Source organism: Apteryx mantelli, chromosome 4, assembly GCF_036417845.1.
Source record: "Apteryx mantelli isolate bAptMan1 chromosome 4, bAptMan1.hap1, whole genome shotgun sequence".
Classification (NCBI taxonomy): domain Eukaryota; kingdom Metazoa; phylum Chordata; class Aves; order Apterygiformes; family Apterygidae; genus Apteryx; species Apteryx mantelli.
Genome location: NC_089981.1, coordinates 36,290,352 through 36,316,483, shown reverse-complemented (window position 1 = coordinate 36,316,483; position 26,132 = coordinate 36,290,352). Strand labels below are relative to the sequence as shown.

The following is a 26,132-nucleotide window of genomic DNA, read 5'->3' as shown; positions in this document are numbered from 1 at the left end:
GGAGGACCTTTAAAAGGAGAAATCCGCAGCAGCAATAGGGCGTGTAAAGGAAAGAAGCTATAACCAGGGAGGAGTGGGGATAAGAGTTTGCTAGGAGCTGGAAAGGAACTATTGTTGGAAAGAGTAGTTGGGAGTATCTGGAAGAAATGCAAAGAGGAGCAAGATATAGCAGACAAGAAAGATTTGAAATGACTGAGATGGAGGAAAAAAGGGTCTGTAACTGTCAAGATACCTGAAGTAACCTGGACTTGTACCCACTATTTCTAAATCTTCATGTTGCTTTCTTGTCAAGGAAATACCAGTGAGATTCACTAGCAAGGTGGATATTTCCATTTATCTCATGCACTAGATATGTGTTTTCTACATTTACAGGTTGCTACTTTCTTACAGGCATCTATTCAGATGATTCCCCTTGCCAACGTTTGACAGGGAAGGATAGCCACTCCATATATTAAAGACTGAAAAAATGTATAGGAAATGGCATACAGAAACTGTATTAAGCTTGCAAAATAAACTACTTCGAATTTAAAAAGGCTAGAATTAAGGCTGCCTGTACCACCTTAATTAAATCCATTTAACTGTTATGATACAGTATGTCTTTACGTGGTCATGGATGGTTATGTGTTTGGAAATGATGCAAGATGTTGAAGGACTGTATTTTGATGTTACTGTTGAATGGCATTGGAGAACTATTTTTATCCATGCATCTATCAAATAGCTCCCGCATGCTGTGGCAGGATCCGTATCAGATTTTGTAATGGGATCACTAGGTGTGTTGACTTTGTTTTCATACAAAATGTAGCAGTAGGAAACTCAAAAGTACTCTGAAGGTCAGGAACTATGTATTTCAAAACAGCACCTAGATTAGTGGGTACTTTTGTATCTAATACTTATTGCTTAATTCCATGTGTGTAAGATGGAGGTAATACAACTCGCCTCATAGGAGTGTTAGATAAATTTCATTCATTTTTTTCTCTTTCTATGAGTGCTTCACAGCATACAGTGGCACTGTTGTGGAAACAAGTCCTACTGTGTTCAGTGTAGACTTTAACCAATGTGCAGGACTTTAACCAATGTGCAGTGAATGATGTATGTGGCCATAAGCAGAATGAAGAGGGTTTCTAAAAAGTTGTTGATTAGCTGCCTGTCAAATGAGCCTTACCTATGTGGAGTATGGAATGAGGTTTGAGTCCCATGTGTTACAATGTAAGTGCACAACAGCCTACTTCTATTTCTTTTTTTCTTTCTTTCTTTTTTTTTCCTGGAATGTTTTACTTGGCTTTCTTTTTTGCGAGTGTGTGTGGTGGTTAATGTAGTCTTTTTAAAAGTCACATGAAAACATCCAAGAGCGACATGTTAATGTTAGAAATAGTTTCAATACAAAGTGAGGAAGAAATACTGACTACCAGAAAGGATGTTTTTAAAAAATCAAAGTAAATATCTCACAGATGTTAATTAGAATCCCCCAGGAAAAGCTTTCTTGAATTTATAGACAAACTACTGGAAGAATCTGAGCGTTATTAAAAAAAAAAAAAAAAAAAAAAGCCATCTAAAAAGAAGATTCTTCCATTTTAGAAGTGGTAAACTTCTGAAAAATACACTGAACAAATAGCTGATGAGAATGATTATGTGCCTCTAACTAAAGACAAAATGATTCCACATAGGTGAAGCTGTATTAGAAGTGAATGTTTTCCTTAAATTTTATTTTTCTGGTTCCAGTTCTTACCTTGTCAAACTGCATATATATTGCTACAATTGCAGAAAATATGTTGCTTAGCAAATGTACATTTGCCTTTTAATGCACTTGGGATTGAGTGACTTGTAAGGTCAAAAAGTGGAGGTGGTACCTATTATTGAAAAGGAGATACTAATGTAGACTGTAGTAAGTAATTGAGAAAATGATGGATGCAGCTCCCACAGGAAGTTATAGAATACCATAGGTAGAGGTGTTAGATTTCAACCTGAGTCTATAATCATTCATTTCAGAATGAATTTCCTCTAGTCATCAAATGAGATTAGTTGTTACTGTGTACAGTAGAATTGTACGTATGCGTACAATTAAGTTTGTAACACTGAGTGTATATGCATGTGAGCATGCAGTTATCAACGAACTGCAGCACAACCAGAATGTGAGAATTTAAACTAGAATTGAGGACTGCCATATAGATTTTCTTTCTCAGTTCTGTATTTACGTCAAATAACATAAGTGAATTCGACACTGCAGTATCTCTGAAAGTATTTTTGCTTCCTCTTCTATCAGATTTCTCAAAATGCTTTAAAAATATCAATGAAAGCACGACTTCTTTACGTAAAATTAAAAAAGGAAGAGGAAGAAATGTTGCTCTTCCCGTTTTGTAGGTGAAAAAAGTGTAGTTAGGAGGTAGCTTTTTGAAAGTGACTGTTAATATCAAATTCTTTCAGTTATTGTGGACGAGCTCAAGACATCCAGCATCTCAAAATGAGCTCTCAGAAATCAAGGCACTTGAAAGCATACATGTTCAAAAGGCTATGATCTTATTTGTTTGTTCAAGGTTGTACTGAAATTTTGAGACCAAAATAGGGATGGAAATTTAGTTTTGTATCTCCACAGCTTTTGCTTTAACTCCTGAACGTTCTCTTGCTAGCTGGTAGCCCATGAAACAGCCCTACTTTAAAAAAACCAACCCCCCGCCAAACTCTTGAGAATCTAAATTTTTTCCAGTGGGTATTGCACTATTCAAAATGACGCTTGTTTTTCTCTGCAGTTCCCAAACACGCATGCTGGTATAGTCCTCAGGAATGCTAACATTTTCCTCTTAGAAGCACCGTGTCACTGTGTTGTTATCACATGACCAGATGTTTGTTTTCGTGGTTGGTTATTGCCTGCACAGCTTCTCATCCTCTAACAATGATTTCACTGTTTCACATTCTTCATCATGAAGTGCATGAAATGTGTCTAGAGTATGCTGAGTCAGATTCAGTAAAGGACCCTGGATTTCACTTGGGTAGAAGAACTTCAGCATTAAGAGAAACATTTTACCTTTCATGCTCAAATCTTTTGATTCCACATATGAATTCTTTTGCAAATATCATTACTTGAGCTTCTCTTCTCCTCCTCCCCTCCAAAAGCTTTTTGAATGGGTATACGTGTGAACGGGAACTCAGAAATATTTTGACGATCTTAAAATTGTTATATATCACTTATATTTTGGGAGATATCTATTTCTTACTATCAAGTTTTATTTTGGTATAGTCCCAACTGTTCTGGAATCAAAGCAGCAGGATATATTTCATGGATCATGAACCTAACACTTAAAAAATACTGATTAAGAGTTAAATGTTTCGTACAAATACTGTTTTGTGGCAAGAAAGAATAGTGAGAATAACTGAATCTCCAGATCTTCATCTCTTATATTCCTAATAACAGATGGCTGTAGGATGAAAATACTTTTCCTAGTGCCTTCCCATTTTATTTTTTATTCTCTGCAGTTTTTCTTCTTGAAATATATTTGGATGGGATTAGAGGGGAAGAATGCATATGTCTCAAAGGGCCACATGCACAGTAGTAAAAGACATTGGGGTGAAGATTCAGCTTAGGTAACTTATCATAGATCTGTTCAAGTCAGTGGAACTGTAAGAAGCTGAAGTTACAAAAGCTGAAGATCTGCCCTACTAGACATTACTTATTTTGAGATGCTTGACTGTGGATTCCCATCCTGGGTCCTGTGAATACAATATAGGAAAAAGCAATGGCTTTCAGAGCTTTAACTAGTCATTGAAATATCTTTTTCAGGTATGGTATTTTTCTTCATGTATTTGAGTTAGGTGAGTCTTTAACCAGAGTGTTTATACAGCAGATGTCTCAACTGTAATTTATTAAAAACAAGTTAATTTTGCTTTTTGTTTTCCTTACGATTTACACAAATACTGACACATTTATTTTTCAGGGATCAATTCAATCTGAAAGTATAAGGCAGAAATCTTTCAATGTTGTGGAGACTTTCAAAACCTGAATTTTATCCAAAACACAAAGGTTTTTCTTCAATAGATATTCTGGAGAGAAGGCAACAATGTACCCATAATTTTTATTGTTCTTTTTTTTGTTTGTTAGTTTTTTGGGGGAGAGTTGCCTATCTAAACAGCCACTGACCTTTCCTCATATGTTGATTTTGGGTTTTGTTATATATTTTGTTGGACTTTTCTACAAAACATTGCTTATCTGATTTTGAAAAAAGAATTGATCTTGGATTATGGTTGTGTTTCTGAATGAGAAATTCATGCTGGGTGCACAGCTCCTTAGGAAGCTTAAAAACTACAGAGTTCTCCTCTGGTCTTGTGCTGAATCCAAGAATGAAAATTTGCATATATGTATATATACAGAAAAAAGTAATTTCTTTATGATCTGAGTTCCTAAGCATCCTAACTTTTTTTTTCTTTAAGAGTAGATGTATAAAGAATTCAGGACCAAATTTATAGTAAGAGATATCCTCATCAATGCAATTTTGATATTGTTCTGATTTAAGTAGGTAAGAGTGATCTGAAGGATAAGAATACTCTTAGTTTGTAGAAAGAAAAGCATTATTTTAATTTCATTCATTTTTGATATTCTACTAATTTTTATTGTTCTGTCAGAGATCTTGATTATTTTTACGTAGTTATGAACTACTTGCAGGTTATGAAATAGCCCAAATAATTTTTCAGTGATTTAGGATTATGTTTTCAAAGGAACTAAAGGATAATTGATTAGGAATTTCCTAAATCATTTGTACTCTGAGACCATACCTTGATCTTTAATCTCATCCTCTTTATTCAGGTAAAACTTCACAGAAGCAAAAGGAAACCAAACTTTAGCTGAGTCAAGAGTTTAGATTCTGGTGATTAAGTTCTGTTTGTCACAAAAATCTCTAAAATAGCTTTTACTGTAAATATTTTCCATCTTTGTTTTGCTTTTCAGTTCTCCACAAGCAGCCAAGAGAAGTGTGCCTTTGTTTGCTGGAACTTGGAAGGATTGCAGCAAGGTCGGTGACAATATTTAAAGTATTAACAAATATTCATGTTTTTGACAGCAGTGACTTTTGAGAGACTTACAAAATTGGTGCATCTCAAGCTAACTTTTACACCGATTAGGTTCAAAGAAAACATTTGTCTAGATGTTACTCAAGAACATGTTGTGGGCAGTTGTTTAAGCAATATAAGGAAATCTGTATTAATACAGTGAAGGTATTTGTTGGCTATCTTCATATTAGAAGGAAAGAGGTTGTTTGTTTTTTTCCAAAATAAATCTTTAAGTTGTTTCTCCTTCTAACAATCATATCTGTCTATAAACAACAGAGACTTTGTTAACTTAACTGATAATAACCTGATCTTCAGATGACCTAAATCTGACCCAAGAAACACTGACTCTTATCTCATTGATTTAAGTGGACATAGCCCTGATTTTCACCAGGGCTGTCTGTCAGCTGTTTCTAACCGGCCTGGGCCCTCAATAAATTGTATCATTATCCTCACTGTCGAGATAACTGTGACTTTTGCTAGCCCAAATGATGGTAATTAGAATGTGATGCCCCTTTTTGCAAATACAGATTTACCAGTGCAGTGCACCAGACTTGTCACAAAATGTATGAACAACAGCGCTGCTGCCCAGGCTTGCATGTAAATTGCAGTTGTATCCATCCCCGACTGTTGAACTGGAGTGCCTTGCTATTCAAGCAGTCTCATTAATTTCAGTAGAATTCCTTTTAGTTAAAATTAATGTGAAAGAGACCTCTGTTTCTTTCTATTTTAAGAACTAATATTTTCATATTAGAATTGCATTATAGGTAGCTATATTTTTAGGTACAACTCACTTGGGAAGCTACTTAACTAAATTTGTCTCTTGGTAGAGTTTCTAAAATCACACTTGTTTTCAGTGAAAGTTTGTATAGGAATAGAATGGGCAAAAAAGAAGGAAAAAAATATTTCCAGTTTGTAGGGAATTTTCTTTTTTTCTCTCCCTAAAATTTGGATTCAGTCCAATGTGGCCCAAAAATGACTTTTTAATTTAATTTTCCATGATCAAGAAAATCTTCTGATCCTGTAGGTTCTCACTGAAAATCATCTTCAGGAATGTTACCTTAACTGCAGATGTATTGGGGTCCCAAACACCCAGATTGGAGGTAGACCTTCCAGTTTCCAAAGACCCTAGCCCCTATAGACGTAGCTGTCAAGCATGTCTCCCTTGGTCTGAGGATTTGGCAGTATCCAGCTTCAGTGCTTAGACAGTGTTGGATTCTGCTAAAGCTGATTGATTTAGATGTAGTTCCATAAAAGTATGCATTTAAACAACTAGCATTTTTGCAATGAGATCTGATTTCTCATTAGGTATACGAGGGAATTGATATAGAATCTTGCCCATTATATTTGTCTTTGTCTTAAACTTCCATGTCTCAGATGTTTGCTGTTCGAGGCATGAAGACAAATACTGAAGGATATTATACTTTCATTTATTAAGCATATCTATCTATCTGTCTTTCAAAATAACAATTTTATTTGTATATATAATACATGTGTAGTCTTTACAATAAAAATATATGTGTAATATATAAAATATATTAAAAATAATATATTTATTTTTTATTTTCAGCTTAGGGGTCAAATATTATAAGCTTGTGTGGTTTTTTTGTTTTGTTCCTGATCTAACATATCTTCCTCACCTTACAAAAAAAAAATAATAATAATAATAATCTGTTCAATACAGATTACCTTGTAAGCTTCCAAGGTGCACAAAAAAAAAGTGTTGAAGGGAAACATCAGGTTTATATAATTGAAAAGCAAATATGTCATGTCAGTTTTGCCTGAGCTGTGGTTAACTAGAACTATTTGTAAAAAGAAAATAGACAGTATTTCATCTATTGCTTTCACTAATCATATGGAAGAGCACATCAAACTGACATTACTGTTGTGCTGCTTTAAAGAGGAGAAGAGTCAGATATATTCTTGCTTTATAAAGCAAACTAGGTCTATTAACAGTCTTTGGGGTCTGCTTTCCAGAACAGAAGCCACAAATAGAGATCTTTAAAAAGCTGCCTCAATGAATTTCTAAGGAACCAGAAGAGTAAGAGAGACTGAATAATTTATTATTACTTTTCTCGTCCTTCTCTGCTCTGGAAGCAGAAAGTTGTGCCCTTCACCAAGAGAAGTCAGCTCTTAGTCCCTTAGCACAGTTTGCCCAACTAGATTACTGCTGGTCTTCAGAGTCTAAAACATTCATAAGTCAATGTAATTCTGTCTCATCAATGAAGTTTGGCTTGAGATTGGGCTCTAAGTCAATGAGTTTGTGGGTTGTTTAAGGGGAAGAAAGAATTTAACTCCAGTCTACTAAATTTGCACTCATTCAACAGATTTTTAAAAAAAAATTTTTATTTGTGTGTAGTCTGCACACAATGATGAAGACTTTTCCCCATCATTATGTGGAGTATAGAGTAAACAGAAGGTTCTAGGCTCAGTTTGACAAGTTTAAACTTATCGTAACGTTTACAATCAATGGAGTTCTTCAGTTTTGTAGTGGCATAGCTGATAACTAGATTTGTCTCAGGGCCATCTGTCAGGAAACCCCTTTTCACTTTGTTGTACCTCTGTTGTCTTTGGTGGAGCTGAGTGCTGGTGCCTGGGCATGCAGGGATGCAACTGGGGCAGCCAAAACTAAGCACTACCCATAGCAGAGGAAGGCTGAGCTAGGGACCACTTAAGCAAGCTGAACATATGCAGGTTAACGGGATGAGGTGGGATATATTTGAGGGTGCTGAGGGAGCTGGCTGATATCACTGCAAAGCCGCCCATCTTTGAAGGTCATTGCAATTGAGTGAGATTCCTGATGACTGGAAAAACACAAATGTCAGGCCGTTCTTGAAGGGCAAGAAGGAGGATCCAGAAAACTATGGGCCCTACAGCCTAACCTCAATCCCTGGGACCAATCCAATAGAGCACATCCTCCTGGAAGCTATTTTCAGTCGCTTAAAGAACAGTCAGCACAGATTTTCAGAGATCAGATTGCGTCTGACTAACCTGGTTGCCTAATATGATGAGACAGCTAGCTCTGTGGATGAGGGGAGATAGATATCATTTGCCTTGACTTTAGCAAAGCTTTTGATGTCATCTACCATGGTGCCTTTTTAGCCGAATTAGAGAGATATGGACTTGATGGATGGACAGCACGGTGCATGGAAAACTGGTGTGACCGCTTGGCTCAAAGAGTAGCTGTTCAAAGCCGGACTGGCAGCTGGTTACTAGGATAACTACCAGGGTTTTACACAGTGGCCAACTATCGCTCAACGTTTTCACTAGCAATTTAGATGATGGGATGGAGTGCGCCCACTGCAAATTCATAGATGACAGGAAGCTTGGGGAGAATAGTCTTCAGGGTACTGCGAGGTAGGACTGCCGTCTAGAGGGACAGTGGCAAGCTGAAAAAATAGACTGACAAAAACCTTGTGAAATTTAAAGACAAATGCAAATTGTGCACCTAGGTTGGAATACCCTTGTGCAACAGTAGGGCCTGACTGTCTCAGCAGCAGCATTGCAGGAAAGGGCCTGAGGGGCCGTCTGGGAGTGGACAATAAGTAGAACGTGAGTGGGCAGGGTGCCCTTGTGGCAATGAAGGCTGACCGCACGCTGAACTGCATTAGTAAGAGCAAAGCCTGCAGGTTGAAGGAAATGCTTATTAGTTGGAACATGTGATATATCACTGAGAGCTGGGTTTCTTCAGGCTGCGTAAGAGGGAGATAAAGTTGCTGTCTTCCTCTACCCAGTGAGGGGTTCTAGGGAAACAGACTGTTTAGGAAGCGCCCACTGAAAGGAAGAGAGGCAGCATTCAAAAATGACAGCAAGGGAAATTCCAACTACACATAAGGGAAAAATGTCCACAGTGAGAGTGGAGAAGTACTGGAACAGTTTTCCCAGTGAGGCTGTGGAGCTTCCAGCCTTGGAGCTGTTCAAAACTTAACTGGACAAGGCCTTGCACAACTTGCTCTAACTTTGAATTTGGCCCTACCTTGAGCTGGAGTTTGGAACAGCTGATCTTCAGAGATCCCTTCCAGCCTAAATTGTTCTGTGATCCTGAAAGAAATAGATACTTAACCAAAATAGAATAGCCTGATAAACTCTCCTGAATTTTGGTTGTTTATGAACACACAATTCTGAGGTCATCTTGTAAACTCTGAATATATAAAAATAGGCCATTGTGTGCACCAGTAGATTTCATGTGGGTAGAATGAGAGCATTTATGAGAGAAGGAAGGAAGGGTCTTATGGGATAAAATTGTGCATTGGCAATAAACAACACTATGGTAGTGGGTTGCATGCATCCAGCACTCTTGTACAATATTTTAAAGTCGGAGTGAATCATTTCAATTGAAGTGGTGCAAGAGCCAAATCAATCACTTTTCTGTGTAATCTTTGTAATGAGCACTTAATGGAAAAGTTAATTATTTGCTAACAGATGTGTGTGTGTGTATAGAGAGTGAGATTATATGATGGACAGCAGCTAAGTTGCCTTCTCTGCAGAAAGAATGAAGTTCTTATGTAGCTATTAAACTTTGGGAGGCTAAACAACCCCCAGATGACTTTTGTATGAAATTAGTCTGTTGAGCAATTTCAAGATCTTTCTGCTATTGTATTCAATTTTTCCTTGGGAAAAAATGGGAAGTGGTGCTCTTAGAAGTCTGCTGGGGATCATGTTACAGTCTGATGCTACTTCATTTGTAGTTATGGGAAGGCAGGCTAGAAAAGAACAGCAAAGGAAATTCTCAGCATACCTTCCAGAACAGATTTTGTACCTTTACTGCATGACAAACCCCTCTCAGAAGAGATTTGTTTCTACCATTTCAGCTTTTCAGTGACTTTGCTTCAGGCTGATGCAGTGTGTGAAGAATGCATGTTTGTTTGTTCAGTTCATCAGCAGAAGAAATTTAGAATACTGAAATTACAGGGAACTGTAATAGTCTGTCACAATGAAAAAAACGAGATTATGAAAAGCAGCAGAAGCAAAGAAGCAGCATTATTAAGAATAGAAGAGGTTTATTTGATGAGTAAGGCTGCATGCAGGTGTAGGCTTAGAGCCCAGTGGGAATTTAATGATTTACAGCCTGTCGGCATCTGCAGACAGACAGGAAGTAAATGGATTGTATGTAAGTGCTTGCTTCAATGTTGGCTGACTTTTCATTAGGCAGACTGCATCAGTTAGAAGCAAATGCAAGCATGATTTCGTTCTTAGTTTTCATTATAGTAATTTACTAGGCACTAGTGTGACTAAATTAAAATTTATCATAAAAATACAAGAGGCAGTATATACACTTATGCCCTTTCTCTTTATGATTTTAACCTTATTATGATATTTAGCCTAAATCTTCATATTTTTTAATTACTACTCTATTTTAGTGTGCAGATCTTTAGCTAGGATAAGTCAGCATAGTTCTGCATCTGCCCTATAGACTTTCCTAATACAGAAGAAAATATGGTTTCATTTACACAAGTAGTTTGCTATGAAAACTATATGTAGAACAATAACCTTTTGAAGCTGAAGTCTTTCTCTGGAAAAGGAGAGCTCTTGATTTCTCTGTTTTTGTTCAATGTTGGCAAAGAAAAAAACAGAGGGGAATTATCAGTGATTAGGAAAACAGGATGGGCCTTTGGACTCCTGACATGTTTCCAAGCTCTGCTTCTTGCTGAGATACTGACTTAATCATTTGCCATAAAGCTTTCAAAAGCAGGCACTGTTTTTAAGAACCTCACTCTAAGTGCTGTGTTTGAAACACTCCATGCCAAAATTGCACGTATTTGTTTTAGTTGGAGCTAGAAGTATTTTGCCACTGTAAACAGAGATCTGAAGACTGGCAGTCAAATATAAGGTTAAAAAAAGCATTAGCCACTCCTGAAAAATATTGGCCTTAAATGTCTCTATTTATTTTTCTGTAAATTGGGTGCAATACCCGTGCCCAGGATAATCTTGGATCTTTAATCCCTTTCCATGTGGATTTCTTTGAAAACTGTGAGCAAGAAGGTATAAGACATCAAGTAATGTGAAACGGTATTCTAAAATAAAAATGCTAATGTGCTGAACTTGAATCATATCTACATGATAAAGCAATTTTTGAGGCCTTTGTTGTTCATAAGTTATTCATTCACTAATATGTAGGTTATGATACAGACAGAGAAGCTGAATAAAAACTACATTTACTGTGAATTTGATTAACTGAGAGATGCCATTTAGTTTCATTCTTTGTATTAATTGAGAATGATGGCATCAATGACTGATATATTTTGTACTCCTTTATTAATGTACTTAGGAATTTGTTATTGCACAATAGTGCAATATAGAAAGCATAAATTCTATCCACCATTTTGTGTTAAAGTATGAAATACTTTATAAGGACTAGTAATTTGTTTGCATGTTTTCAAAAGGTTTGGGGTGGAGCCTCCTGGATTAATAAAGTTGGAAAAAGAGATTGAACAAGAGGAAACACTTTCAGCCCCCCTTCCATCTCCTTCACCCTCACCAACAAAGTCTCCTGGGAAAAAGAGCACAGGGAAACTGTTGGATGATGCTGTAAGTGTGTGGGGAAGCTTCTCCTTCTCTGATCCATTCTGGTATGCACTTACTTGCAAAGCACACAGAAGCCTGAGATTAACATCTCACTGTATTTAGAGATTTGCAGGCTGCTAGAGTTAATTTATTTTTGACCACAATTATTTATGCCTGAAGTTTGGAAAAAATGTAGCATTGTGTAGGAGATGTGCAGTTTAGCCTAGCTTTGTGCTTAGGGCCAAGTTCCTTCTTATTACTCCATTTTCTTTTTTTTGTTCAGATCTTATTCATCAGCTCCCACTTGGTGTTATGTCTGAGAAAACTGAATCAGGGTTATGAGATTTGGCCCATAATGACTTGTACAAATTGTTAACAAACACTTCTAAGTTATCTCAGCCTGATTTTTATGCTGCAGTTCTGCATGTTTCTCACACTGTAAAAATCCAGCATTTTTTTCTCATTGTTAGCAAGAAAGTATCTTGCTTTGAATTTCATTAAACTCTTTGCTCATTTCTGTTACAAACCCTAGAGGAGTTCATTTGAAACAGCTGGATTCAGATGAAAAGGATACATTTTGAGACCACGAAGAGGTTAAACTTGAAAAGTACAAACATATTCCATGAAAAGAAGCAGTTACTATAGTAACTGCTATATTACATGGTAGATGTGCCACCTGGGAGTTACAAAGCACTTCTTGAAAAATCCGTGTGCCACTTTTTTGTTACTATAAGCAGATGGAATATAATGTTTGGTCATTTCATTGAAAAACTTTTTATTATTTGATGCAAATAATTACATTTAACTTTTCTTACATTTTGTATTTCTTCCTCAAATTTCCAGAAGCACTTATTCATGCTTTAAGAGAACAGAGAAAGAAAGGTTATGTGTGGAAGGAGGGATGTGATTGTGTATCTTGCAGGAAAGGAGTGGAGAGTATGAAGGTTGTCTCCAACCACCTCCTTTAATTTAGAAAGCAATAGGAATAGAAACAGAATGGATTTCATCCAGCTAGATTCCTGACCCTCACTGCCCCAGACACTCACAACATAAAATAGCAGCAGTACTCATATACTGCAGACACGAAATAAAATGGGATATACTTCTTCGCTCTGCTTCCTTATTTGATTTCCAAATTCCACTCAATAATACTTCTGTGTCCTTTGGGATAGTAAGGTAATGGAAGCCTCAACAGCAGGATCAGCAGTGAAGGCCTCATTATCCTCTGTTTTACACCATTATAAATCTGTTGGCTTTCATTCTCTGCAGCACTGAAATGGCTCTATTTTGCTCACACAGTGCAAAACAACCTTGAACCAGTTAGGCCCTGCTACTCTGGGTTTTTGCATGCTTCGATGAACCCTTATAGATGGAGTTACTATGGCATTTTTCACATTGCTCATCTCTTGGCTTCAAATTTCAGCAGTGACTCCAGAAGTGATAACTACCATAGGATATTATGTCAGAAATCCCTGATTATCAGGGAACACTCAGAAGGCCATTGCCAGATAGATGAAGTTTGCTTTTAGAGGACTTTATACTGTATTCCAAGAGACATAGGAATGCACCTTTTGCATCCTCAGCAACCTATACTGGATTTAAGTCATCATCTGCTGTTTTCATTGAAGTTATTTCTATTATACACTGACTGTCTAAATAGTCTGATTCTCCAGAAACTGGGCCTAACTCTCACCCATTTCTTCATAGGAATCACTGGAATAATTCATCTTAAAATAATTCAATACATTCAAATTAAGGACCATTCATCTGATAGTGGAGAATCAATTTTGTGGGTCAGATGCCTGCACAGTCCCTCTGCTAAGTTTAATTTTAAAATGAAATATTTTTCACAAAGATAACCCATCTTATTTAAAAAAAAGTGAAGGCTTATTACCAACTATTAATCCACAAGGTTATAAAGTTATTTAGATAACAACAGTGAATCATTTCAGAAATAATTTGAAAGCCTTTATATCAATTGAGAGCTAGTTTTGAAAGCATCTTTCCCCCCGTGTGTAGTATAGAAAGAGTAATTTTGGTTAATTTTTAACTTCTTTCCACTTTATTTAACATATCAAAGCTTTCTATTAACAGCAGATCTGAAAATCATTCCTACTTCTTAATATTCAAGACAACGAAAATATCTATTAGTTCCATAGCTTTGCCCCATTTTTCGTTTTTCTTCCCTAAAACAGTTTAAGACTTTCATCTGTTAGCTGTTCTGAGAATATTTTTTCCCAGTCCTCAGTCTGTTTTTTACGGGGCCTTGGTTTACAAACTGTATCTGAAAAGGTCTTTGGAATATTACCTGAAGTGGACAAAACCTTTAGGAAGTTCCTCCAGCTTTTTATGTTGTTTGCCACCAACATACTAAGTCAGTTCCCACTGAAGAAAAGTGGAGTATGTGAAAATGTTGTACTTGTCATCGTTCCTTAACAGAAGTGCAACTTGAATGTCAAATGAGCGTTTGCTCAAACAAATCTGCTCTTTGGCATTGATGGCTGCGCTACTTCTAGATCACCTAAAAGTTCAGGATATACATTTACTAAACATTAACGCCCTTGGTAGCACATAAGTCTAAATTTTCACAAGAGGCTGCAGTCAAGCTGATGCAGCTGACAAAAAGTAGTTTTCATCTGTCTTTTCTTGACCCTTATTGTTGGGGTGCTGTGTTCAGGTTTGGCATTGATAGCCTCCTTTAAATTACGCTTTATCATACTAGTTCCCTAAGCTGAAGGTCATCAAAGGATAGCAGCAATACTGGGGAGTGTCTTGGCATGGAGTTGACTGGCAGAGGCTGGGCACATGGGCATGAATCTTTAATTGCATTTTTGTCCTTACAACCCTTCTGAATGACAGTGAAATTAACTTGGGCCGTGATCGTGTCACAGTATTCTCTGTATACTTTTATTAAGGTGCAAGGAGCAAAGTGAAGGTACTGGACGTGGCCTTTTATCAATAAGCAGAATTACTTCTACATCTACTATATATATATTTAGAAGGGAAAATATTGTTGTGACGCTTTCTTTTTGTCTGTCAGCCATACCTAGCACTCTGTCACCTTGGCTGTTTCCTCATAAAATACTGAGTACAAAAGCTTGACACTGAACTCAGACTGACAAACTACTGGCTGGCTACTTTTCTCTGTTAAACAGGGCAAATTTCATGTTGACCTGTGTGATGCTCATCTCTATTTTGCCTCTTCACAACTGGGAACTCCTTTTTGACATTGGAAACCCCACAGTCTAGGATTTCAGAAATAGTTTAAAACACTGGCATACTTGTTCCATTTTAAATATATCTAGTTTTAAGGAACTGAGCATGCAAGAGTATTTAATGTTAGCATTTTCTTTAATTGAATTAATTGAATATAGGTTATATTTCAAGTATGGCCAGTTATTGAGTCTGGCTAAATTTGGTCCAAATCCTGAAGGATTTGCACAAGCAATTTGTACTGACCCTTCTGAGAGACAGAGGGTGCTGATGCAAAAGTTCCCTTGCACAGTGATCTATAGGACTGTGTGTATTCTGAGGTTACACTAGATATGCTTGGCCAGTGAATAACCTGAAAAGACGGTGAAGCATTGCTGGATTTTTTTCCTTTCTCAGAGTTTCCAAAGAAGTAAAGAAGCCTTTTTACCCTCTGAAGCCCATTTAATATATATATGTGGCATTCAGATCTATGCAAGATGAGCCAAATCCTGAGTCCTCATTCAGGTTTTCTTCATTCATAGTTCATGCAAAACTCTTATGAAATTCAACAGAATTTTGGCCTGAGTGAAGCGTCTACAATTTTCCCTTTGAAGCAGTGGTATACAGAGTAGTATCTCCCCCTCCCCCTCTTCACCTCCCCCCCCCCCCAAAAAAAAAAAAATCATTCAAGGGCAAACTATTAAAAATGTTGAAGTTGAAAGAAAGGTTAAAGTTAAAAAGCATCAACAATGAAGATTTAGCAATATCACATTACGGCAAATATCTTCTTGAATATTTTGCTGTGGATATGTTACCTTAGTTTCTATAACAGTTTTTTTGATTTTTCAGGTTAAGCACATTTCTGAAGATCCACCTTGTAAATGCCCTAATAAATTCTGTGTGGAGCGCCTTTCACAAGGAAGATACAGAGTTGGAGAGAAGATTCTCTTTATTAGGGTAAAGGTTTTATTTTGTACTTTATAGAGAATTGCTAGTATCTGCTTCCTTCTCCTTTGGAAATGATATCACTGATTAATAGGAGAAAGTGCTTCCTTTTAACCAGCACTGACTCAGTTTTATGACACTGTCAGGGAATAAAGAAACCACAGTGGGTTAACTGGCCCAAGGAATTAATAGCATGTGGTAGATCTTCCTAACTCTAAGTCATTGAATTTGCTCTGTCTTTGATCAATGACAACCAAAAATCTTCAGAAATTGTAATGATGGCTTCCTCTCAGTCCTATTTGAAAGAACATCCACTTCATCATAATAGCCATCCTCCCACTTTGCATTGACATTTGATGGGTCAGGAAAGAGATCAAAGACTTCATGATCACTGAGTTGCCAAGTCATAACTAAGACATATTGCTAAGGGAGGATGAGCAAAACCATAATGTCCATAGTACTTCATTTGATTAACAGATATTTCAGATATTTCAGTGTTGCATGTGTAGATTTCATATGTAGTACATAAATTCTCATACCACAAAGTTAACTGTTAATATAAATATTTGCTAACATTATTATCTGGCTAAATTTAGCACAAAGATACTATCCAAACTTCATTTTGATCCTCTTAATCTTTTGTATGTATGCTTACAGTGATAATGTGAAAATATTCTAATCATCTGATTTTGTAATAGTAAGGCTAGAATTTAATTCATGTTATGCTTCTTTCCATTTTCCAATTTTCTTTCCATGCGTGCCATTCTGATAAAATTATATCTCTTGCTCTCCAGAGAACTGTTATCCTTATTTTCCTAAAGGCATACAACTCTGATGCGATAAAACTGAGGATTTAGCTCTTGTTATGAGAACAGCAGAAGTCAAAGGGAGTCCATCCCAACTGTAGAAGTCAAGTTCCCAGTTGAGTAAAACACCGGAGTGCTCGCTCTGTTATAAACCTATGCTTAAGTTCCACTGAAGTCAAATTTAGATAAACGTTTAGGTAGTCCCTTGTGTATAAAATTGAGAACATGTTTAAGTACTGTGCTGAATAGGGATTGAAAACTTTCAATTAATTCAACAGTAGCTCTGAAGGAAGAAGAAATATAGGATTTGTCACAAATAGTCTGAGATTTAACAAGCTAATATAAAGGATTAGTAGCTTTTCTGTTTTATAGCCGGTGAAACTTCTTTTTAATTCTGCAGTATTCGGAGGATATTGAACCTAGTAGCTTCGAACCACTTTGAAGAAGTAGTTAATGTTCATTAACCAAAGGTCCCATATCTTCATTTCTGTTTATCATTTGTGGTAATTTTGTTGTTTGTTCATTTCATGAAAACTCCAAGTTAGATTCTAAACAGAAAGTAGGTGCAGCTTTTCAGCTGCACATTTAAAACATTCTTGTACTAAATGGGTGTTTAGTAATCTGGCACAGTTTAACACTTCTGTTTTCTTCCTTTTGTTTTTAATTTCAAATAACAAATATCAAAGCACTTAAAATCTTCCAGTTTGGATAAAATAAGGTTGTTTTTTGTTTTGTTTTGTTTTTTTCCTACCAGAATGGTGAACGTCAAATTCTTTTTTGCTGGCTTCTTTATTATGCAATCTAGTCCAAGTCAGATTTCATTCCAAGTTTGCAAACAAAATACCCTTTTCATATCACACTACTGCATTCCAAGTAGAATTGTGCCAAAAAATATAACAGTAATATAGATTAGACTTTAAACTACAGTATTGCAGATCTTTCTTACAGCCTTGATATCAAAGGAAATTTGCCATTAACTTCAATGGGAGCAAGCACATATTCCTAGGTTTTAAGACAGTTGTCCTTGGTTTTGGTTAATTAGAATCTCATTATGAAACACTCCACTGGATTGCAGTAAGTTTTCACCCTTCGTTCTACATATTTTTATTTGGTACATGAATAGATTTATTAGACTTTCTTTGGAATCTTTTGAACACTTCCTTATGAGGAAACGCATTAGAGGAATGCATAGCTGACATTTAATTTTGTTCATCAATTGGTACCTTCTGATGCTACTGAGAGAGTTCCTCCTACCTTGTGTGTCCTATATACAGCAGAGTAAGTTTTTTCTGGACATTGTCATCAATTATGCCTTGCCTGTGAAATAAAAGATCAGAGATGGTATTTCTGGAATAACCTTATAAGTTATTGCTGCTCAACCAGATATTGTCTGCTTGTTTAGAATCCAACCTGTTCCAGCTGAATTGAGATAAAAGTTTTTACTAATTTCTGTAGATCAATTCTGTATCACAGAATCACACAGAATGGATGGGGTTGGAAGGGACCTCTGGAGAAGTCCTCATCTAGTCTAACCCCTCTGCTCAAGGAAGATCACCGAGAGCATGTTGCCCAGGATCGTGTCCAGACGGTTTTTGAATATCTCCAAGAATAGAGACTCCACAACATCTATGGGCAATTTGTTCCAGTGCTCAGTATCCCTCCCAGTAAAGAAATTTTTCCTCATCTTCAGATAGAACTTCTTGTGTTTCAGTTTGTGCCTCTTGCCGTGCATCCTGTCGCTGGGCACCCCTGAAAAGAGTCTGGCCCCATCCTCTTTACACCCTCCCTTCAGCTACTTATACACATTGATAAGATCCCCCCTCAGCCTTCTTTTCTCCAGGCTGAACAGGCCCAGCTCTCTCAGCCTTTCCTCATAAGAGAGATGCTCCAAGCCCGTCATCATTTTAGTAGGCCTCTTCTAGACTCACTCCAGTAGCTCCATGTCTCTCTTGTACTGGGGAGCCCAGAACTGGATGCAGTACTCCAGATGTGGCCTCACCAGGGCTGAGTAGAGGGGGAGAATCACCTCCCTTGACCTGCTGGTAAGGCTCTTCCTAATGCACCCCAGGATACCATTGGCCTTCTTGGCCACAAGGGAGCATTGCTGGCTCATGGTCAACTTGTCCATCAGGACTCCTAGGTCCTTCTCCTCAGAGCTGCTTCCCAGCAGATCAGCTCCCAGCCTGTACTGGTGCATGGGGTTATTCCTCCCCAGGTGCAGGACCCTGCACTTGCCTTTGTTGAACTTCATGAGGTTTTTCTCTGCCCATCTCTCCAGCCTGTCCAGGTCCCTCTGAATGGCAGCACAGCCCTCTGGTGTATCAGACACTCCTCCCAGTTTTGTATCATCAGCAAAGGTACGCTCTGTCCCTTCATCCAGGTCATTGATGAATAATTTAAACAGTACTGGACCGAGTATCGACCCCTGGGGGATGCTGCTAGCTGCAGACTTTGTGCCACTGATCACAACCCTCTGATCTCTGCCATTCAGCCAGTTCTCAGTCCACCTCACTGTCCCCTCATCTAGCCTGCGCTTCCTGAACTTGCTTACGAGACAGTGTTAAAAGCCTTACTGAAGTCAGGGTGGATGACATCCGCTGCTCTCCCCTTATCTACCCAGGCAATCGTTTCATCATAGAAGGCTATCGGATTGGTTAAGCATGATTTCCCCTTTGTGAATCCATGCTGACTACTTCCGATCACCTTTTTATCCTTCACATGCTTAGAGATGGCCTTTTCTCGACTTCTTCTGTACTGATTGATGAACATGGTTACTTATGAATGGTATAGCTGGTCAAAAAACATACAGCCAGACCTGCAATATTTTTTAAAGACAATAAGTCTCTATGGAGGCTTATTTCAGGGCTTGTTCCAGTGTTGGAGAGCTCAGGATTTCTGTGTTCTGCCTGTGCAGGAAAGCCTGGGGGAAAGCCTAGGACTTATTCCTGTCATGGACACATTCAGTGTGTGGTCTTTCTTTCAGGTTTTCATAACGTGGAAGTACTCCTTTCTAGTATGATTGATTATCAAGCATTTTCAGACAACAGCTACATCTGCAGGCACAGTGAGTTTGGAGTTGGCCATAGTTTTAACAGCTGAAATCAAAGTACAGCTAACAAATAAACTTTAACATGGTAAAGATTTGACTCTCACTGCTGTAGTTGCCTTACTTATCTTACTGCAGATGCCTAATATTACAGAATTGATTTCTGAAATGACAGTTTGTTCAACCTTCTTGTCCTTAATTCTGCTTTTCATTGATTGTATTAGGTATTAGTGTAAAATTTACTAAAGTCGTAATTGGCCCAGAAAGTAGAAGAGGTACTAAGTATCTGTGTTGATAAGGTCTGCCCTTCCCTTCTATGAGACACTTACCTACCTAATAAGTATGGTTTTGGGGGTGGGGGGGCAAAGAGGGGGGGTGTTGGTTTTTTAATATATGGCTGTTGATGCCCACATCTCTTTGGAAATGGCATGTTTGCTTCTAAAACATACATGTTACGTAGAACATTGAAAATGTTACTGTTTGTCCATTGTTTTAAGTTGGCTGAATATACTTACCCTTGTCTTTATGAGATATTGGCTTTTTCCAGTGATCTATATAGGACTCCTGTTGACAGAGATGATGTCTGAAAATCAGTAATAGTTTTAATGATACTATGATTATGTTATGTGATAGAACAGTGTAAGAGTTAAGTTTAAAGTGGAGTTAATACCTAGCAGCTGATGGTTTGGATGACTGAAAAAAAGACAAGTATTTAATAATATCATCCCTGTAATAAGTTTTTGTCTTATTCTAGCTCTGCAATCTCTCTCTTTTTTTTAATAAAAAAGGCCAACTCTCTTTTAATTTATATCTGTATATAAAACAAGTAAACAGCAACATAAAAGAAAAAAACCTGGTGGAACACAGAATTCCTGCAAAAATCACAAAAGTTGTGCTTTGATTCTGAAATCTGAAGTTAATTAAGGAAAGAAACTTTGAAATAAGTAGCAAACCAAGGGGGAGAGTCCTTCAAAACTTTTCTCATATAGTAGTATTTTCTCAAGTGAATGGTCACTTTAAAATTAATATAATGATTTTTTCATATGGAAAAAGGTTGAAAGTTGAGATCAAAATTCTTAATCCTTCTTCATGCATTTATGAAAAAGCATGAAGAAGCAAAATATAAATAATGGAAATCCATGCAAACATTGAGAGACCTTTTAAGTCTGCTGATAAGAACATTAGTTTAGATGAAATCTGTGTGTGCCATCTACAATCAATTATTTGCATACTCACTCATTGGATCCCACTGTTGTGCCATTAAGAGGTTTAGTGACAGGGAACAGATAGGCCTCAATCTTTCAAAGTAGTATTGAAGTAATAAACCTGTTTTTAAAAATAAAAAGAATAACAAGATGTGAAAACTTCCATTGCACAAAAAGGCATGTTTTATAACTTGGAAGGTGGAGCCACAGAGTTGGAAGTGCTTATTTCTTGCAGAAGGCAGTAAAGAATTTTTTTAGATTAACAGAGAATTTTATTGCAAGAAAGTCAGTCAGGCCAGGTCAGTTTAGAAAAAGGTAATTTTTTAAGCTTTGAATTTCAGTGACAGAAATACTCTTATTTCAAACCACCTTACACTTAATATGATATGAACATAAGGATGTACGCTTTCCACAGACTAGCAAGCTTCTCTCCTGCAGGCCCATACCCTTAATCACTGGGTTCTGCACAGTGAAAATTTGTTGTCTTTGTGACACTGGAGTGAACGTCAGTGATATAATGGTTCCTGACTTTAAAACCTATGATTCTTCTTATGACTTATAGGTCCTCTATACCTGGCAGACCAAATGATAAGCATGCAATTGCTCTTACAATTTTGGACCTTGTGTTTTTGAATCATTGATACCACTTAGCATTATTGTATTGTAGTAATAATAAAATATTTAATACTAGCTCCCTCTAAATCCTGGGTAATGGAAGGCATTGTTTGGTTGCTATGGAAACTGTGTAGAAATTTTCTTTTGGGATTTGCTATCAAAATGCGTGAATGTGTATATATGATTACTCTGTAAACAACAATCTGGTGTATATTACTGCCCCTTCATGGTGAGAAAAATGTACTTGTATAAATATATAAGTACATGCTACTCCAAACCATCCAGGTAGGGATGATGTGCTGGGTAAGTAGTGGAAATAAAGGAAAATGGAAAGCAGATTGATTATACCGTTTTCATGACTCAATTGTATTGTTCTGCTCTTCTGATCCAAATACATAAGCTTTATTAACAGATTTTGTTCAGTGTGCTTATGTGTGTGGGTTTTTCTTCAGCAGCATTTACCTGGCTTTTGTTCTGTTTTTTATTCTAAGGGTGACTGCAGCAGTTGTTGTCTTTCCCAGGCCCCTCCTTTTTATTGCTGAAATTCCTTCCATGAAAATTCATCTATATCAAATACCTAGCAGAGAGATCTCAAAATGTCAAAATCCATTAGTGGATCAGGGGACAGACTCTGCTTTTGTTTTGTTTGGTTGTTTTTGATTCGTTTCTCCTTATTAATGGGAAGAAATGAGGTCTCCCTAACAGAATGGGAGAAATAGCAGGATACCTGGGAAAAGAGAGACTTTTGCAAGTGAATTCTGAAAACACGTCTTGGGCCACAGGATAGTGGCAGTCACTGGCCTCCTGTTTTGGCTTCAAATCTCTGTCTGCTAGCATTTTTTAGACAAATATATTAATTCTCAGCTCTAGCTGTGCTGCAAGAGACACTGCAAAATGCGTGTATATAGTCTGGCCTTAATTTATTTCCCCTGCATAAAGTTTTTTGGAAATCTTCCAGCAGTAGGTGGCTGGACACATCTTCACCATGTGCCATTCCTCTCCGACTACTTTACCCTCACTGAGTAGTTGACGCATTTCAATTTTACTCATGCACAGAATGAATAAGGAATTCTTCTCAACTGTCTTGTAGTTTAAAAAAAAAAAAAAGTCCTTAAAGGGCCAGTAAAATTCAGTTTACAGCACTAAAAAGGTCTTGGACAGACAGTGAGACTGAACATGTGTCAGTGGGGTAACTGCAGTCCAGTGCTGACTATAGAACAGGCAGTCAGGAAATCTGTTTTCTTCTTTACTTTGCCATTAATCTGTTGAGAGATGTTAGGCAGACCCATTTTTTTTCCCCCTTGGCTTAAGTTACAGCATGCTTGTTCTCATAGTTACATATTCTGTCCTGTTTCTTCCTGCTTCTCTGGCTTTTGCTTTTTGCTTTTTTTGTGTGTGTTTTTTTTGTTTGTTTTGCTTCCTGCCTTTAGCCCCTCCTTTCCAGGCCTACCAACCTTGACAGAACAGAAGCCCATAGACATCTTTCTGTTTATGTTATATTTTATGATGCTGTGTTTCTGTTGAGGGCAAAACAGGTACAGTGTGTGAGTGCATTAGAGGGAAAGAGTGTACAGAGTTCTTTGACTGATCCTCTCTAATATATGTATCTTCTCTAACACATACATCAAAGAACTAAACCTTGCATTTGGGTTGGAAAAAAAGCAAGGCTTGTGGTAGTCCTGACATTTCTAGTTAAATTAAATGGCTAACAGACTTTCAGTGAGGTTTAGCCAAATGCATAAAGTGTTAGAAACTAAATAATTCTTCCCCCCCGCCCCTTGATTTCATTTCCTGTGTTTGTCCCTTGACACTTTTTTTTATGTGGCCATTCATGTTAGCTTAGTGTCTAAAACCTACATTTATCAGGTATATTTTGGAGTGCATATTGAAGTAAAAGTGCTGGTTATAAACTTTTTCTTTACCAAAAGCTGTGTAAGTCAAATTCTTTAGATGCTACTTTAATGGAAAAGTGATGTAATTATTACTTTTTATCTTCACTCAAAGGGTGTTCATATTAGACTTGATTGAAAACTTTCTGGCAGAGTGCATCTCCGATGCAGTATTCTGATTCAGTGACATTGACAGGCTATTCCATAACCTGGTTCTTTTTCCTGCCAGTTTAGACCCGTTTGCTTTAGTTGCCTCCTTCTGTATACAGTTAAATATTGTCTCTTCTTTAAATCCCAGTGTCTCCCTCTGTGGAATATTTCTTAATGAGAACTCCATTTGGATATTTGAAAAATCTTTAGCAAATTATATTGTGCTTTTCTAGGATATGACACATCTTCACAGTGTCGCATCCTACTCCTTGAAATGACTAAACTACACTTATGGTAACTTTCTACCAAAGTATTCATAATTTAGGCTCCTAGAGTTAAGTTATAATCACATTAGCTTCCCTGTGTATCAGTGGAAAGACAAAACTCCCTCAGGAGGAGGCTCAAAGCCAGATGACAGGGTAGAGTATTCTGAAGTTACATCCATAACATCTTTGAAATACCTCCACAATATCTTTGAAAGCACCACCCAAAGACTCCACTGACTTCCTTAGTGCTGTGGTAGAGGCCTTAGGAGCCCTTTGATGCAGCCCCAAATGCAGCCGCTGCCTGTAAGAGTTGAAGACGGAGAGAGGCCTCCCTGGGTGCTGCAGTTCCCTCTCCGAGGCAGCTGGCGGGAACATTGCAGAGTAAAATCTGCCTGCACGCCAGTGTGTCAGCGGTACTGTCTGTGCAGTAACTGATAGTACAAAAAATTTCTTAAAACTTAAAATGTAAATAAAGGTGGGTAACTTAGCTATATAAATATGTTAAGTATTATAGATGATTTCATTATTTCAGGCTTTTTTTCTTTCCCCTTGGGGTGATGAGAATACAAAAACAGACCAAATTATGTAACTCCTTTCCTCCTTTCCCTCTCTTTTTTGTGAAGATGTGGAGGAATGCTGTCCCTCGGACCCAACTGTCAGCTTATGTGAAAGGTATTGGATTGCCTTTTGCATATCTAAGAGCCTCGATGAACAGCTGATCCATTCAAACAGTAGTCTATGTACAAAAAATATTTTGCAAAATGGAAAAGTCTTTTTTGCTTATTATTAAGAACTACAGGTTGGGTCCCATAAGTTTATACTGAAAGTGTTAATAGGGGAGAGTATTTCCTTTTTGTTCAGTTGTTCTCTTGTGCTTCATCATAAATTAATCATCTTGTAAGAATCCATTTTACATTTATTAGACAACAATTTATTTCATATTAAGGATGAGACAGCAGTTAATGTTTGCAGTTTGGAATTAGTAAGCCTGATCTATTAGACCCGGGAATGCTATATTTCTGGTGTTTCTTTTTAAGGAGGGTTTCTTATTTAAATCTCTTGGCTTCTGTTGATGAGGTGCAAAGGTGTCATTTGACATTACTGTGAACAATACTGAACACAGTGAAGGTAGCACATCTATCTTTTATACGGTTGCGCTGCAATATTTTATACAGTAAATGGAAGTTAATACCTTTCACTGTAGCTTTATAAGATTAGTATCTTACATGAATTTAAAAAACTTACCTGATTCTTTAAGCTGTGATTTCCATTGTGTACAGTGTACTGCAAGGGAATACTTTTATACTGTAAGTATAACTCATTATAATGCTACCATTGAGAAAAATTACTGATGCCACATAAGCCTCATTTATTTTAAACCAAAGTTTCTACACTCTTCATAAGAGATTATCCATAGGCATTTGGGACCTAGGCATAAATGTATTTTTACTGCCTGTTGCAGTATTCTTTAGTATTAGGGTAATGTTCTTAAAGAACATGTAGTTTACATGAGAATTTCCAGCTGGGCTTTATATTTTGACTGGAAAATGGTGGTTCTACAAAGAACTGAATTGGCCATGGTTTAGCTTTGGAATATTTAATACAATGTGGTTTGACCTTTTCAGTTCCTGAGATAACTTGAACATGTTAAATTGTATTTTAAAAGGTTGCTTTATTTCTTTTACTTTGTCATACTCTTATCAATGCAAAACCAATGTTTTTTTTCCTCCTGTTGAGTCCAAAGACATCTTTCATTCATTCATGTTCTTTCCTTATGTTACTCCCTTGATAGCAAACTTATATTCACCCAGGAAATCCTGTTGACTTCAGCTGACTATTTCTTGCAAGTAAAATTGTTCTTCTCATGTATGGAAGAGCTTGTTCCTCATGAAGACAGTTAAGCTGCACAGAGAGGCTGTGCAATCTCCATCCTTGGAGTTTTTCAAGACCCAAATAGATAAAGTCTGAGTAGCTTGGTCTGACCTTATAGCTAACCCTGCTTTAAGCTGTAAGTTGTTGGCAAGGTATTTCACATACTTAGGGAAAACTTAGTCTCCCCACTGAAGTCAGTGGCAAAATTCTCAGGATTATAAAGATATAAGGATATTACTTTTCCTGCTATAATACTTTCAAATAAAGTTAGAGATAACAATACTGTTTTCTCTGTATAGTTTTGAAGTTCTTCAGGAAAAAGGATTGTGACTACTTTGTGTATAAACTGTATCATGCACACTGAAGTCCTAAGGTCCTTTTTGTCTCTAGTTCTTCTCTAAGTGCATTGCTACATCTTGATACATGTTATTTGCTGTTGATAAAGTAAAATGGTCTCATAGTTAACCTTTTTTTTTTAATACTCCTTTTTGCCTTAGATAAAGTTAATAACTCAGGCTAGTAATTATATTCAGTCCTTCCATTTCCCGATTTCTTTGTTGTATGTTAATAAGTAACACCTCTTATCTCAAGGACATAAAATGAGATTTAGC

General features: G+C 37.1%; 1 protein-coding gene across 5 annotated transcripts in view; it reads left to right on the top strand.

The window, feature by feature from the left end:
* GAS2 (growth arrest specific 2) overlaps positions 1 to 26,132 on the top strand; it is a 104,250-nt gene that overhangs the window by 44,554 nt on the left and 33,564 nt on the right. For 4 of the 5 annotated variants that reach the window (XM_067296239.1, XM_067296240.1, XM_013959495.2 and 1 more), the window contains exons 5-7: positions 4,934 to 4,997; positions 11,415 to 11,559; positions 15,577 to 15,684. In XM_067296239.1, coding sequence (XP_067152340.1) covers positions 4,934 to 4,997; positions 11,415 to 11,559; positions 15,577 to 15,684 — 317 coding nt within the window. Of the gene's footprint in view, positions 1 to 4,933; positions 4,998 to 11,414; positions 11,560 to 15,576; positions 15,685 to 16,466; positions 16,594 to 26,132 lie in introns of all 5 variants that reach the window. The other variant, XR_010884115.1, reaches the window with a different exon arrangement.